A 16,444-nucleotide genomic window follows, 5' to 3' on the forward strand; every position below is an offset into this window, starting at 1 on the left:
AACATATGAAGGTACTGAACACTGATGGGATTATTAAACTGAGGCCGCGCCCAGGAATTATTGCTGCCTCTAGGGACAACTGTGTGATCAGGAGAGTCAGGTGAAACAATGTGGCTGTTGTAAAGTTGGTGGAATCCTGCCTCTTTGGAACCACTTCTTTTGGACCTTTGCCACCTTTAATTGGACCAGTGCTAACTTTAGCAACTACAGTTTGTGAAGATTCAGAAGATAAACCTAAACTAGATGATTATCCCTTAGGTTTTTTTTAGTCCCCCTTCCCTCAAAATTAAGAATTAATAGTTAAAAGAGAAATAGACTATGTAATGACTTTTAAAGTGATTACTTATTATTTTATATTTTATAAGATTTATTCTTCCTTAGAATCTCTAAATTTATTTATAACTAGCTCCTATATTAGTTATCTCGAATTACAGATATTGCAACTAAAATTCATAGATTCATAGTATAGATATTTTCATTAAAGCTTTTCTACACAGCAAATTTATTTGTTTATTTATTTATTTTCATTTTCCGGTACTGACACAGTTTCAGGGGAATATATTTTTGGCTTTTGTTGCTCCTGACAAGAGAGGCATATATGCAGGGGTTCTGGTATAGGTTTCTGATGTAGGATTAAGAATTTCAGATGCCATAAAAATCCAAATATTCGTATTTAGGGAGTAAATCCTTTATCTCCAAGATTTTCAAGTGTAAAACTAAAAAAAAAAAAAAAATGTTTTTCATCTACATGCACTAAGACAATTTTTCTCTCTCTGCTGTTCCTAGAGAAAGAAAAGCAAGCACAACTATAACTACTCATATATTTTAGATGCTGTCAAAAGGGAGCTGGACAAGCTTGACAAGTGGGCCCACGTGAACCTAATCAGGTTCAACAAGGCCAAGTGCAAGGTGATGCACCTGGGTCAGGGCAATCCCAGACATGAGTTCTCTAAGTGGAGAACTCATTGAGAGCAGCCCTGCAGAGAAGGACTTGGGGGTTCTGGTGGACAAAAAGCTCAATATGAGCCAGCAGTGTGTGCTTGCCACCCAGAAGGCCAACTGTGTCCTGGGCTGCATCAACAGAAGAGTGACCAGCAGGTCAAGGGTGCTCTGCCTTTGTGAGGTTCCAGTTTTAGTACTGCATCTGGGTCTGAGGCCCTCAGCACAAGAAGTATGTGGAGCTGTTCAAACAGGTCCAGAGGAGGGTCATGAAGATGATCAGAGGGCTGGAGGAGCTGTCCTATGAAGAAAGTCTGAGAGAACTGGGGATGTTCCGCCTACAGAAGAGAAGGCTTTGGGGACACCTCACTGTGGCCTATCATGACTTGAAGGTTGCTTATAAAAAAGATGGACAATGACTTTTTACACAGCCAGATAATGACAGGTAAAAGGGGAATGGGTTTAAACTAAAAGAGAGATTTAGATTAGAATTTAGGAGGAAATTCTTCACTCAGAGGGTGGTGAAGCACTGGCACAGGTTGCCCAGAGAAACTGTGGATGCCCCATCCCTGGAGGTGTTCAAGACCAGGTTGGATAGGGCTTTGGGCAACCTGACCTAGTGGGTGGCATCCTTGCCCATGGCAGGTAGGTTGGAATTAGATGATCTTTAAGGTCGCTTCCAACCCAAGCCGTTCCATGATCCTATCATGATGATTTTATCATCTTTATCATGAAGTCTTAATGGAAGCAGTTCCTTAACTGATGATATGGCACCAAGGAGGAATGCAGTGGCCTGTCAGGACTGCCGTCTGAGACTACTCTACCACTGCTTCCAGTATGGCCCGAGGGATCATTTGCATGGGCTTACATCCTTACACAACTGCATAACAAGCTAAGGCTAGAATAAAAACAAAATCAACATTTAAAAATACTTTTTAACACTAAGAGCTGTAATCAATAGTATTTCTAATCTTATTTCAATTTAAAATTTTTCTGTGTCTAAGGACAAGAGGGAGAAACACCATTTTTATGAGAGCTGCAACCAACAAAAGCATGTGCTCCTTTGTTTCTCTCCATGACATTGAAGTGTGTCTCAGGCCTGACATATGGCCTCCAAAGTCTCGAAACTTTTACAAGAAATTTTGTCAAGTCTGCTTTCTTGTTCTAAATTTTGATATGACTTTGTGAACCACACTGGCAGGGTTGGGAAGGGATGAGGAAGCTCATTCTTGTTTTTAAGAACTACTCCCCACTCTCCCCAGTTAAGATAAAATAAAAAATAAAAATCAGTATAATATCTGTGCGACATTCTCACATTCTGTGACCCTGTTCTTTTCCTATGGCTCTAGGTTATTAAATGCAGATAAAATGGAGATCATGAGATAGCATTAAACATTTGTCAGGGCAATATGAGAAACCTGCATGCTCAGCGGGGTTCTGCCTCAAGTGAGCCAAGGGAAAAAGTTAAGCGCAAGGTTAGTTTTAACTCAGCTCTCTGGAGCACAGATACCCAAGTTAGAGTAGCATCTGAGAGCCACTCTTCCAAAGTTTTTTTTCCTTATTTTTTTCTTGATGAATGTTTAAAATAAAATGTAAGTAGCCTTTGAAGTAGGAAAAAGATCTCCCATTTCAATGTTGAAAGCACTTGACTTTAAAATCTCATTCTCTATTGCCTGTCCTTCTCTCAGACCATTAGTCTTTCATTTCATCTCTATACAGTATCACTGCTTTGTCAGGAGGCCTGGGAAACTCTCATTTACTGGGCAATATGGTAAAAAGAAAACTTGTGTAGAGTTAGAGCAGCTTCAGGTTAAGGAGGATGTGGCTTCTCCTTGAGGTTTGGACTTGAACAGATAGAGTATAACAGCTGGAACATGCCCTTATTCTGCTTTTCTTTTCTAATGCTCCCATTCTGAAAGGGAAGCTAGTCTTGAGCTTTGCTAGTTTAATCTCCACTACCATGAAATCCCTTCCAGCCACCTGATACACTGGGGGACATGGTTGTCTCACAAGTGGATGTATGCTATCCCAAATAACTGTGGCATGAGGTAGGTGTAATTCCTGCTCTGTATGGGTCTTGAACTAGATACCAAGTCCCAAACATCCAGGTAGTTCTCAGGTCTGAAAGAGAGCTGCCTAATAAGCTTAGGTGCCTCTAGGGTTAGGTGGCAATTAATGGGGTATTATGGATCATGGTGTTTGGCTGAGATAATTACAGCTTGCTTAAATGATGTTTCAGGCATCTAAAGCCTCTTTTAGATTTGGAACACAAAGCTGACTTAATCTCATTTTGCAAATGACTGCAGACCATGGCTTCATTTCACTACCAGTAGTAATGTAAAATCCACAAAGAGAAATTGACTTACTTGGAAATGGTGTTAGTGGCACTTTTCTCATGAGCAGAGTTTTTATAGGCAAAAAGTTTTTATAGGCAAAAAGTTTTTCCCACATTTGGATCTGATCCAAAGTTTATTCAAACGAGTGGAAAGATTTTAACTGACTTTCAAAGGTTTGGAGTTAAAACCAGTCTTCCACAGTTTGTGAATGTGAGGAGGATGACATTTATCATCTATAAAGGCCATAGTGTACTTCAGGGCAGTGTTCTGCTCCTGGAACTGACTCTAAGCACAAGAAAAATGAATAGCTGCCCAGAGCAAAATGGTGAGGGCCTCGCTGTGTATGCCAGAGCACGGGAAAGCCAGGCCTGCAACATATTGCTTCTTTTGCGGAGGAATAGTGCTGGGATGTATGAGAAGACAGTAAGTGGAATATAAAAAATGTTAAGGCCTTCCAAAAGAAATAGCCACTGCCTCCAGCAGCAGCAAGAGGGGCCAATCTAGCCCACGGGGTCTCTTAATAATTTTCAGTTCTTGCTCTTTTCCTTTTCTTTATTTTTTTTTTCATTATTTTATTTCTTTTTCCTTTTCTGTGGAATCTCACTGCCCACTGGTTCCAGTGGCTGCAAGTCACAGTGATGTCTGTGTTGCTGAGGGATCTGTAGTAAACTTTTCTTGTACCTTCTTCTGGGCAGCAGAGATCATTATACCATCCTAACTTCAAAGTACTGGTCACCAACAATTATCTGGAGAGGCTGTGGAACCTATGTCCTTTAGTTTTTCAAGGACTGGTCAAATTCATGCCTAACTTGATCTAGTATTGGCCATAATACTGCTTCTAGTAGGAGGCTAAGCTTAGTGACCTTCAGAGACCTTTTCCACCCGAAATTTCCTTGATTCCATTTTATCGTCCTCTGTATGAGAACTCCAGTCATTCATTGAAATAACCATTAATGCTGTGTTAGAATGTCCCTGTCTCATTGTTAGACTGGAAGTGCTGATTTGGTAGATTAGTTTTCCTTTCAAGTAGCTGAGTGGTCTGAAATTTTTGACACTCTATGTATGCGATGGTGCTGATTTATACCAGCTGAGGGTATGGCATTCAAAGTGCATTTTAATTTTACTTTGTCTATTGTATGCAATTTTGTTTTGTTAACAACTTGTATTAATATTTTAGGAAACATGACATCAAAATGTTTGACTTTATTTATTTATTTATTTATTTATTTTAAAAAATAAGAAGCTAGAGCATGCTGTTGCTCCAGGCAAATCCTGCTTCTAGTCCTGGAGTTGAAGCACACAATAGATCAGGCAGCTTTTATTTCAGACTGTCATAGCTCCCTTTGGTCCAATAATTTTAAAAGCAATTGGTTTGCGTGTAGGCCCTTTTAGTATCACAGCATTATTTTTATGTACAATTCACTTAAACAAAATACAAGGGGGGAACATTCTTCCCAGTTGTGAGACCTCAAAGCAATACCATTCTGACTGGACATTCACTTATAGGATGAATGCATGCCACTGCAAAGAGTTCCCAGAGATACAATTTCTGTGCTGCCAACTCTCACTTGTTCTGTCCTGCAGTAACGGTCAGGGGAAGTTATATTCCGCTTGCAGTCCAGTTAAAATATGGGGAAGTCCAGTTAAAATATAGGAACAAGGTTCTTCTGCATCAATACAATGCAGGAGGAAGTATATGCTGTCTTGAACACACAAATCTCTGTTACACCTGAATAGTAGAAGTTAAACAGACAAAAATCTAAGGAGCCTGAAGGTCTTGTGTTAGTCACATGCTCCTGCATTTCTGAAGTACTGGTAGGCTGTAAGGGAAATGCTGGCCTTCAGTTTTGACAAACAAGAAGTAGTGGGCTCATTGCCCATTTGTGTATACTAGTTAAAGGGCAAACGGTGCAGCATACAAAGATTGGTGAGATGCTATGTCTTAGATCCTTGTAAAGCCTTGACGAGGACTGTCCAGTATTCTTCAATAAACCCAATTATCTCTTCCCTGTTTGTTCATTGCCATCTCAATGTTTATTTGGAAGCATGTCAACATGATGTTAATGCAGGCAGAATTTAACTTGTGCTGTTGGACATGGAACAGCTCTTATCCAAAAGATGTGTGACTTCAATTAGCCCAGTTCTGAGGCTGAGCTCATTATTGCACTTCTCAGTTGTGCTTATCCTCTCAGATTCATCACTGCACCCATGTGATTGGAAGTTTTTTGTTCAGTTTGGTATGCTCGTAGAGAGAGTTGCTGCTCAGAGTCGGAGAACATGTAGTCATGACTCAGATGTTTTGTTTTTAGCATTCTGTAATAAAATCTGGCAACATCCAGGTGGTCTTGTAGAAACAGTAGTCAAAAATAATGCTTTACCTTAACTTCTAGTGCCTGTTTCTTTTCTGCATGTATAACAGTCCAATTGTTTTCTTAGCTGATTCCACTCTATGCCATTGATGTGTATCTGATTACAGTGTCAGTAGAAGCTGAAGAACCACCTTGTTTGCCAGAAAGATAGTTTTTCCTTGGCAATGAAAGTAATTACAGATGACGTCAAAACAATAGAGATGCTCCTTTTGTGAAAAGGTCTTTCAGGGACGGCGTATCAAAACTAACTATGAATCCTTAACAGTTCTAAGCGTTCATATTAAGCATGTTAATTCTTATAATTCCTCTAGTTCTCAGTAAATATCCTCACAATTTAATTCAATTTCCAAGTGTATTTTTTTGGCCTATTATTTTTAAGACTTTTTTTTTTTTTTTTTTTTTTGGGATGGGAACTTTTATATTATCCCTGTGCTTTCTCTTACTGTAAGGGTGATATTTAAACATGACTTAAAATGAAATAAAATAGAATGTCCTCTGAGTCCTCTGAGGTTCCAGTTCTCACCAGCATCAAGGATATGTAAAATGCAAAGTCATTATCTCCTTTGTGTATGAAAATAGCTCTGTGAAAATCTAAAGCATATTAAGTTGTTTCCATTTGTGAAGTTTTCCCCAGATTACTTCTGTATCTGAAAGTCTTTGTAAGAAATTATGGTAATGTGTTGGAAGTCTGAGGAGTTCATGACACAGCTCTGTTTCTATCCAAATTTCTCAGGCTTCATGGATACACAGTACTTTGGCTGTGACTGTCCACCTCTCAAAGACCTTATCTTTATGGAGGTGACAGATCATCTTTGTCTGGTTTTTCACTAAAGGCCGTGAGAAAACATTTGGGACTCTTAAAGCCCAGAACATCTGTAGGATTGTCCTTCCACAAATTGAGTGGGGTAAGCTGATGGACAAAAGCTGATACTGGATTACTTACATGGAAACAGGTCAGCAGCTTTCTGTCAGTATTTCAGGATGGCTACTGATATAACCATATGGTTGTGGTGCTCCTGGTTGACACAAAGAGCTACTTTATAAGGCACCAAATAAACCCTCATGGCCCTCATGGAAACTGTCTTCAGAACTGTACAATGGCTCTGGCCACCCCATTAGGGGAATTGAGTGTAATAGGACGGATAATGGATAGGATAGGATAGAAATAGAGTAGAGTAGAGTAGAGCAGAGCAGAGCAGAGCAGAGCAGAGCAGTTGGAAGGGACCTTCTCAGGTCATTGGGTCCAACTGCCTGGAATCAGGAAATACATGTTAAAATAGAAACAAATGGTGAGGAGGAGGATGGTAAGAAGGAAAGGCTATTTTATTACAATAAAATAATACAATAAATAAGAAAAAAAAAGAGAGAGAGAATAAAATAGTTTGGCTCTTGCAAAACAAAATCTGAGACAAGATGTATTACTGGTTGTGGATCAATGGGAAGTAAATTCCAGGTTAGAAAGCATCTGTTTAAGTGAAAAGGTAATAAACACAATCAGAAGTCAATAAAAACTAACCATTATTACATTTGCCTTTGAAAATAAAAGTTTTGTTGTTGTTAGAGAACAGGGCTTCCAGAAAAGCTTTGGCATTGGAGCAGTACACACAAAAGCCCGTCTTATTTTAAAATGTTTTTGAAAGGTATAGGTGATGTGGCACCTGCAGTTTTCAGGGGACTAGGCCCAATGATCTGAGAGATCCCTTCTAATTCCATGTAGAATAAGATGAATTTGTGCAGAGTATCCCCTCTTGACAGGAAATAATAATAATAATAAACAACTTGACTAGATTTGTCATCTTTATCAGCCTTTTGGCTACTATTTGGGCATTGGTTCTTGCAGACCACACTACATTAAGACAGCTCACTCACTGTGTTGTAAGATGACATACAGCCTCTTGCTTGCTTTTAATGGTGATCAAGGAACACAAGTTGCTGGAATAGAGGGAAACTTCAGAATATGGTCATGTTCTATTTTCTCAGCCCTCTCTGACAATTTGGCTTTAGATAGTAGTGTAGGTAATAGCTTTTTCTGCTGAGGATATCTCAAAAGGGGGAAATTTTTTTCACTTTACATTCACTGACATTAGTGTAGGTATTTTGAATGAATGAATGCTGAGTATCTGTTGTCAACATGGCCCCAAATTATGATCAAAATATATTTTAAGGCATTTTAAGGGATATTACTACTCCTTACAGAATGAACCTATGAATAAGGTACAACACAGCTGGCAGGCAGACTGTGAAACCAAATTTGCCTCAAACTCTTTCCTGGGTTGACAGAACATTCAGGGAATAATTTTCACAATACTGCTTTTGCTTCAATGCCTGGAGGAATAAGAGAAAATGGAAAGTAGGTCTAATCTTTGTTTCTTTCCCTCAGCAATTTAATTTCATGAAAATACCCCCCATGCCCCCAAATCCTAGTCTTCCTCTGTTGGTCTCACTTTCTTCTCTACAGTCTTTAAACAACACAATGTGATATTACAATTGACTTAGATTGAGAAGTTGCTGTGCTAGCTAAAAAGTTGGCACCACACCTTCTATTCAGAATGCTGCACGTTGGTGGTGTCTGTTCAGATAACCTCTGGCTACAGTTGAGTAATACCACAAATGGGGAAAACCCTAGAGAAATAGGAAAATCCCTAACTGTTTGTACATTGTGTAAGTATATTTTGCTTAGGCTCATTGCCAAAGCAGATATGAATCAAAGATGCTCTCTGTATTGAACTAAAATGTACTATCATGTTCAGGATCTCATTTTTGCATGAAAAAACACCCACAGCATTTGTGAAAGGGGAAGAAAATTTCCATTCTGGGTTTAGTGTGTTATGTTTTTCTATTGCATTCATCACTGAAAATTCCTGAAAACAAAAGATATAGAAAGTGGGAGAGGAACTTGTTTAATTTATTTGAGTTCTTCTTTGAGACAAATGGTCTAGTTTGACTATTTTGCAAAATGACTATAAAAGAGAAAAAAAAACAAAACACTATGGTATTGTACAATAAAAAGAAATCACTTATAAAAAAAAAAAAGGAATTGTGCTGTGACCAAATGCTTGCTGTAACTGGCAAGTGTTTGTGCAAATGCTTGATTATTTATGTAAACCTTCCCAACAACTCCGCACCCCGAAAAAGCTTAAGTGCCCAAGATCCATTAAATGTTTCCCTATCAGAATCAAAATCAGTGCTGGATATGTTTATTTTATTTTTTTTATTATTTTTTTTTTAATTTTTTTTGAGAAGATGTGAAAATAAACACTGGATGTTACTGTGTGATCAGAGACCAAGACTGATATGAGCAGCAGTGAAAAACGAGAATTAATTTGGACATACTAGAAGATATAGGAGGTTTTCTTGAACATCCTATGGCCTCACAGAAACTGGTGGTTTGTTTTCTTGTCTGCAACTTAATTGATTTACATATGATTTGCATTTTTAAGGTCAGATCTTACACAGGGGATCTGAAACATTGGTCTTCTTTAAGTGAAGGTTGGATCTTCCAAGTTTTTTGAGATTTATATTGTTTACTGCTATGGAATCTTGATTTTTATCTAATACATTTTTATGATGGTAACCAGAAAGAAGGGTTAAAGAGAAAGTAATAACCAACTATTTCGAAGACAATCTAAGAAATTTTGACTGGCAATTGGGAACTCTCTCAAACCACCTGACTAGAATATTTTCAATAGTCTGGCTGTAAAATGGCAAATTAAAAATATGGAAGTAATTTGCTAAATTATCAACCTCATGAGAGATTAATTCCTTCCAGTGAGCAGTGGCTCAGCAATTAGCTGATCCATTAGTTAGGTTTTCTTACTAAGAAAGCTAGCTCCCTAACTCACTCACTCACTGAATTTTTTTGCATTCAGTTTGTGTGTTTGTCTATTCCATTCCCTAAGGCCACTGAGGACCTCAAGTAAAAGGCACTGAATTCAGATTGTCCTTCTGCATACTTGTGCAGGGTCTGGTTAGAAATAACTCACAATTAGATCTTTGAAACTGCAGTTAAAATTCCAGTGGAGTTTTATATGAGCTGGCATGTTCCACTTTTATTGGATTAGTGTTGAACTGAGTTAGTCAGAAAGCTATAGTCTTCCTTCTACCGATGAATCTGCATCAGAAAAATTAGCAAACTACAAATGAAGCTTTTCTTCAGAAATAATATATAAATGACAAATATTTCTATGAGCTCATTGCAACAGAAATGAGGTCACATCAGTTAAATTTTTCAGCCCTTCAGGGAGAAATGAGGATTCTATGAAACCATTGAAATACCGTTTTAGAACAGTTATGTAAAGAAGTTTGATTTTCTTTAGATTCCCTTCTTTGAGTGTAGATGTAATGTTGTATAGAAGCAGCCAAATAATATTTTTAAGAATATCACAGATAGTTTTTGTAATTTGCAGTTTATAAAAATATGTTCCATCTCTGTCTTATTATAAAAAGTGACCATATTTTATGCCTCTACAACTTTTATGGGTCATAGTGACAAACTGCCAATTATAAAAGATGATAACCTACTCACAGAAGAGATTATTAAATATAAAAGTTCCAAATGAGCAAATGAATAGAAGAGAATGATAACTAATACAGGTTAGATACTGGCCAGTGGTGTTCTAAGGGCTTTCTTTGAAAACAAACTTATTTAGCTAAAAACTCAAATGCAGCCATGAAGGATAGAAGTTTACGTGGAGTGTGCACATTTCAGCTAACCCAGGGTAAGATCATACACATGTGCAGCTGTAATTTCACACCTTCAGAAATAATATGATTTTGCTCTACAGCTGTGTTTATGGGGAGGACAAAACTACCTGTGGATGATGGCCACGTGGAAGACAAAGCAATAGTTATTTTTATGTCATGCTACTACTTACCCAGGCTGCCAACTCTTGTATTTTACTACAACTTGAGAACTTCCCAATGTCCACTAAGAGACTTTTGCTGACTCTAAAACTCGCAGGCTGTTGGCTTATTGACAAGGTTGTGAAATGCTTTAAGAGGACTGAGAGCTTCCTGTCCATTTGAGAGCAGAGGAGTCAAGGTGGTACCTGCTCCTTTTGTGGGTGTGGCAAATGCATCTCTGTGAATGAGACGCTGATTTTTAAAGGAAAGTAATGGGGAATATACTTTATGCCATATAGTAAGGAACACCAGTGTAAGTGTTATGTCAGATGCTTGAATGTCAGAACAGGAGAAAAAAATATTTGTTTAGTTATAGCCTGTATTTAGCACTTAATGCAGAGTATTCAGAATAAGATTTGCTATTTTTATATTCTATAAAATTTTAGTTCGTGGTTGAGTTTTTATTTTACTGGGAATGGTCATAGTTCATCAGAAAGATAGCTGGAAAACTGTTCAAATCTCAGTTTCAGCTCACTTTGCCTCTTACAAAAACACTTGCCCACTTGAACATGGTAAGCACTGTGCCTGAGTAATTTCATTTTCAGGATCCTGAGCCAGATAGTTCTCAGAAATAAAATGACAACTCTTATTCCTTAAATTCATTTGCAGTTGCCATAATAATTCTTTCTATTGGCCTAGTGTGATCTTCTAAGACTTGTCTAACATTCAGAAGAGCTATAGATATCTTCCATTAAACAATCACTTAGCTTCTTTGCCTTGTTGTGAAAAAAAAAAAAAGTCAGTGTAAATGGAAGTGCATGATAAAATTATATCTTTATTTGATAGAACCTGAGACTTGTTATAACAGTTACACCTTGGTTGAAAATACATGAAAATAAGATTAATACTGATCTTGTGTCCCTAAACTTATCAGGCCATCATATGGGGTAGTAGCATGCATTTTTACTGTATTTGTAAATCTTTTTTCATTTCAAAAGTGATTTCTCTTATGGTCTATAAATATGCTTACTTGTTTAAGGTATGTTTATATTTGTTTATAATTATTAAGTAATGTTTATTTTTTTAATTTCCTCAGAACAGCTTTTGTAATACTTTTGTTTCTGTTTGCAGGGGGTTCATTGTAAAAGCAAACCTTCCAGTGAGTATACATCATTCACTTTTTACTACATTTGTTTTCTGAAAATAAAGATAATTTATTGCTAATAATAAGTCTGCTTTCCTGGTCATGTCACATCACTGTGCCATTTGACAGGGTATTTCCTACAAGTTTCCTTGTACAAAACACTGGAAATTGGTAGGCTGCAGTAAATAATAGGTTAATAATTGTGCATCATTGCTTTGTATTTTTCCTTACCATAGCTTTGATAAGGAAAATTTGGGAGATTTTGCTTTGACATTTCACTCACATGTTTTCATTGCTTCTACTTATTATGTTTGGCTACAGTAATAATGTAGGCTCTTGAATTTCCTAAACTGTGGAGCCTCCATCAATCACTCTTCCAGTGTCCATATTTGCTTGACAAGGAAGTATGAGGCAGGTGCCTTACAGACTGTTGCCTTTTAGAGGACAGTTGTACCTGGAGTCCCAGCTCAGAGTGTTGCTTATCTCCACCAAGCCTTTCCTGGATCCACATGGCAGAGAGTCCACAGAAAGGGAGAAGTGCTGGCACTGAATTGCAAGCGAGTGAGATTCTAATGCTGTGGGGTGGAACAGTGAGTTGGATATCAGCTGTCCTAAGCCTTACTCCAAAAGCATGATGTTTGTGGAACATGTACTGTTGAGGTGGAGAGAAAGAACGTGGCTCTGAAAGGGATGCAGTCAAAAGTCCCACATGGAAAAGTCATTAGCTTTCTACTGGTAAGCAGAGTGAACCATCAGTGGCTGGTTCCAGGACTGCGAATGAGTATTATTTGGATTAGACAGGTGAGCTGCTAGTTACACAAACTGCATGGAAGAGAAGAAAAGAGAAACAGGGGTATTGATCTTTACTCCGCCAAGCTGAAGCATGTCTTCATACCTTTGGGCAGCACAGGCTGAGGAAACCTAACCCTTCAACCATGGCCTGAAAGGGAAGGACACTTGCAATACTGTTGGTTATGAGTTAAAATCATTGCTAGGTATTACACAAATGCAGATCTAGATAATGGGGACTTACTACTGGTACCACAAGGTGGTGATTCATTCCACCTATCCTAAGACAAGGTGAATTACGTGCTGGGATGGAAGTGAGAGGGGTTCTCCCTCTATCTGACTGCCAAAGGTTCTTAGGTGATGCACATAAACTTAAACTAGATATTTAACTCCTAGCTGGATATAGACTTTAGGCACTTAAGAATCTGTAAACTGAAGATCCTTATCTTGCAATATGATGTACATGAGGCAGGGCTGGTTGTGGGTTTTCAGTGCTGCCTGAAAATGACTTATCAGCTATCTTTAATACAAGTAACATGTAGGATGACTCAGCCTTACAAGAGTGATGAAAAAAAAACATTTTTTTTTTTAGTTTTTATCCTAGTTCACTTGTGCAACAATAGGTGTGTACTAATTTCCATACTTCCTTTTCTACAGTCATGCATTTTGTTTATTTTTGACGCAAAATTACCTCAAAAGACCTTAACCATGTAATAAAACATCCTTCCAGTATTCAATGCTTTTAGCTGCACCAAAAAGATGACTTTATTCTGCAGAATGTGCAGCTATCAGCTCTCTAGCTTTTGACAATGGAGCTTTGACTGCCTTTTCCCTCCCATTTTCCCAAAGTATTAGTAGTACGTAATGGCTACTGTAGTGTTTGAAATTAGCTGTACTTTATCAAGACCCGCTGATTTAAGAATCACTCAGAAAATATATTTGGCACAGTATAACACCATGTCATTCACTATCCTTGCAAGTTTGAAATGCTTTCTGGATGCACAACTTTAAAACTCTTTGAATTTACTGTGCATTGAAATCTATTGTAAAAGAGAGGCTGCATTTTAATTTGTTTCATAATGTGCAAGTAATTTTAAGTTGCAAATGTTGGTATTTGTTAACTGAAGTGCACAGTGTGGTTATCTTAGGACAGTATATCTAGTTTGTTTATGAAGATGGTTAAATCATCATAATGCACAGATGCAGCAGATAACGTGGTAAATCATATGCAAATAGGTTTAAAATGCTACTGCAATTTATACTCATGGAATGATGCCCCAGTGAAGCAATTTTAGTGCACAGTAGATATTCTAACAGATTTAGCACTGTCACTATCCTAAGTAGTTCAGATTCTTACAATTCTTGTAGGGTACAAATACCAGAAAAAAAAGAAAAGAAAAAAAAAAAAAAGTTAGGAGTTTCTAATGGGAGTTGCCCTGGGCCTGTTATTAATGGGGTTTCACTGCATTTTTTTTCCTGTTCTCCAATTTCATCTTCTTTCCTGAGGCTTCAAATTATCCATCTAATCATTTCTATTGCGTATTCATTGCTCAGCTCTGGCTTCTATTATACAAGGATACACAAGGTGTGTTTTGCTGTCATGACAGTTCTGGGTTGATTGCTGCATCATCAGATAAAAAAATAATCTGCTGTGGTTAAGCTGATGGCAAAAGTACAAGGAAAGTGTCTACATGCTGAATAATATGAAAGAACATATTCTTTCATATTATTAGGCTTCTTTATGCCTGGGTTTATATGTGTCCATAATTAAGGATTCTTTTATTACAGCAACAATCCCTCTCTCATGTAGGGCTAATTACAGTTATAATTCACAAACATAAAATTTAGGCAAGATTTATTCAGCAGATGGTTTGTGTAGCAAGATACACCTTTATGTCTACTGAGGTGTAGATCAAACTACTTGTGAGAAAAAGAAGGAGGTGCGTGCTCCAGAGGAAACTATTTAAAGGGGGTGGGAAAGCGAAGGGATATTATAAGGTATTAATGGAAGTTTACTGAAGAAATAGTCAGAAATGAGTCTTCTTTTGTGATTCCAGAAGTGTCTGTGATGTTTTAGAGAAGGGAAATTATTTTCTGTAAACTCTTCCTTGTATTATGTATTAACTGAGATCCAAACTAATATGTCCATGCATGATCTGACCCATTTAAATTATTATTAATGAATTTTGGAGCATCTTTTGCAATTCTCAGATGTATCCTAAAATTAATGGAAAGAAATTCCAAAGTGAAAGAGTCTTTTCATTTTATCCAGTGTATTACTTATTTGTTCTTGGTTTGAAGGTAAAAATCATGACCTAGAAAAAAATGTCCCTGCTTACAGTCAGGCACCTGTCCCTAAAAGTTTGTGCTCCTGTACAGGTTAATATACTTTAAATCTTTACATTTATAGCACTTTCCTTCATGCTTGAAGGGATAAGTAAGGATGTGTTTTATCGCTCCATCCTACTGTCCATGCATCCTTTCCTTTGGGAGAACTGTGAATGCATCTTCTATGTGAGTCAATGGGCATCTGTGTTTGACAATAATTCTTGTCTAGATGTTGAGGGATGCACCCTTTCCTCATGATTTGAGGTAGGAGTGTTTGAATGCAAAGAAACAGTCTCAAGTTGTACGACGGGGGGCGTTGGACATTAGGAAGAGTATCTACATGGAGATGGTGGTCAAACATTGAAATGGGCTGCCAAAAGTAGTGCTAGAATCCTGATCTCTGGAGGTATTCAAGAGACAGGTGGGCATAACACTAAGGGACATAGTTTAGTGATCGGACTTAGTAGGTGTGGTGGTTTTACTCAGGTGGGCAGCCAAGCTCCACAACAACCTCTCTCCCACTCCTCCTCCTCAAAGGGAAAGAGAGAGAAAATACAACGAAAAGGGCTCAAGGGTTGAGATAAGGGCAGGGAGATCACTCAACAATTATCGTGATGGGCAAAGCAGACTCAGTAGGAAGATTAATAAAATGTATTGCCTATTATTAGGAAGCTAGAGAAGTGAGAAACAAAGAAAACAAACTAAAACACCTTCTCCTCATCCACCTTCTTCCACGTCCTCCCCTGCGTGGTGCAGAGGAATGGGGAATGGGGGCTGCAGTCAGTCCCTAACGCTTTTCCTCTGCTGCTCATTCACAGTCACTCCCTGCCCCTGCTCCATGTGGGGTCCCTCCCATGGGATGCCATCCTTCCCAAACTGATCCTGTGGGGGCTGCCCACAGGCAGCAGCTCTTCAAGAACTGCTCCAACATGGGTCCCCCGGCAACTCCCCCAGACGCCCTGCTCCTGCGTGGGCTCCTCTCCATGGGCTTCAGCTCTGGCCCGGGGCCCGCTCCTGCGGGGGCTTTCCATGGGGTGCAGCCTCCTCCAGGCCACATCCACCTGCTCCACCAGGGGCTCCTCCACGGGCTGCAGCGTGGAGATCTGCTCCATGTGGGACCCATGGGCTGCAGGGGGACAGTCTGCTCCACCAGGGGCCTCTCCACAGGATGCAGGGGAACTTTTGCTCTGTGTCTGGAGCACCTCCTGCCCTCCTTCTGCACTGACCTTATTGTCTGCAGGGCTAGTTCTTACTCCTTGCTGTCCCAGCTGCTGTTGCCCAGCAGTTCTTTTCCCTTTCTAAAATCTGTTCTCACAGAGGCTCAACCAACATCTTTTATTGGCTTCTCTCTGGCCAGCAGTGGGTCCCTTTGGGGACAGCTGGAACTGGTTGTTTTCTGACATGGGGCACCTTCTGGATTCTTCTTACAGAACCCACCCCTGTAGTCCCCGCACTACCAAACTCTTGCCACTTAAACCCACTACAGTAGGTCAGGTTGGTGGTTGGACTTTGTGACCTTGAAGGTCATTTCCAACCTAGATGATTCTGTGATTCTATGTTATCTTGTATTTTATGGTAAACACAGTATCATGCCGTTCTGGTTTCATACTAGCTCTTCATAATAGTTGAGCACTTTCTAGGAGTATGTTAAACAGTATGACTAATAAGGTCAAATGTCTTTTTCTTTTTTTTTTTTT

General features: G+C 38.7%; 1 protein-coding gene across 1 annotated transcript in view; it reads left to right on the plus strand.

The window, feature by feature from the left end:
- Window positions 1-16,444, plus strand: part of IL17REL (interleukin 17 receptor E like) — a gene marked incomplete at both ends in the record, with an annotated part of 48,303 nt that overhangs the window by 8,390 nt on the left and 23,469 nt on the right. Inside the window, one exon of the mRNA XM_084306100.1 lies at window positions 11,618-11,645. Within this exon, the coding sequence (XP_084162226.1) occupies window positions 11,618-11,645 (28 nt within the window). The remainder of the gene's footprint in view (window positions 1-11,617; window positions 11,646-16,444) is intronic.

The sequence above is a fragment of the Netta rufina genome, assembly GCF_964035555.1.
Source record: "Netta rufina genome assembly, chromosome: 1".
NCBI classification, from domain to species: Eukaryota; Metazoa; Chordata; class Aves; order Anseriformes; family Anatidae; genus Netta; species Netta rufina.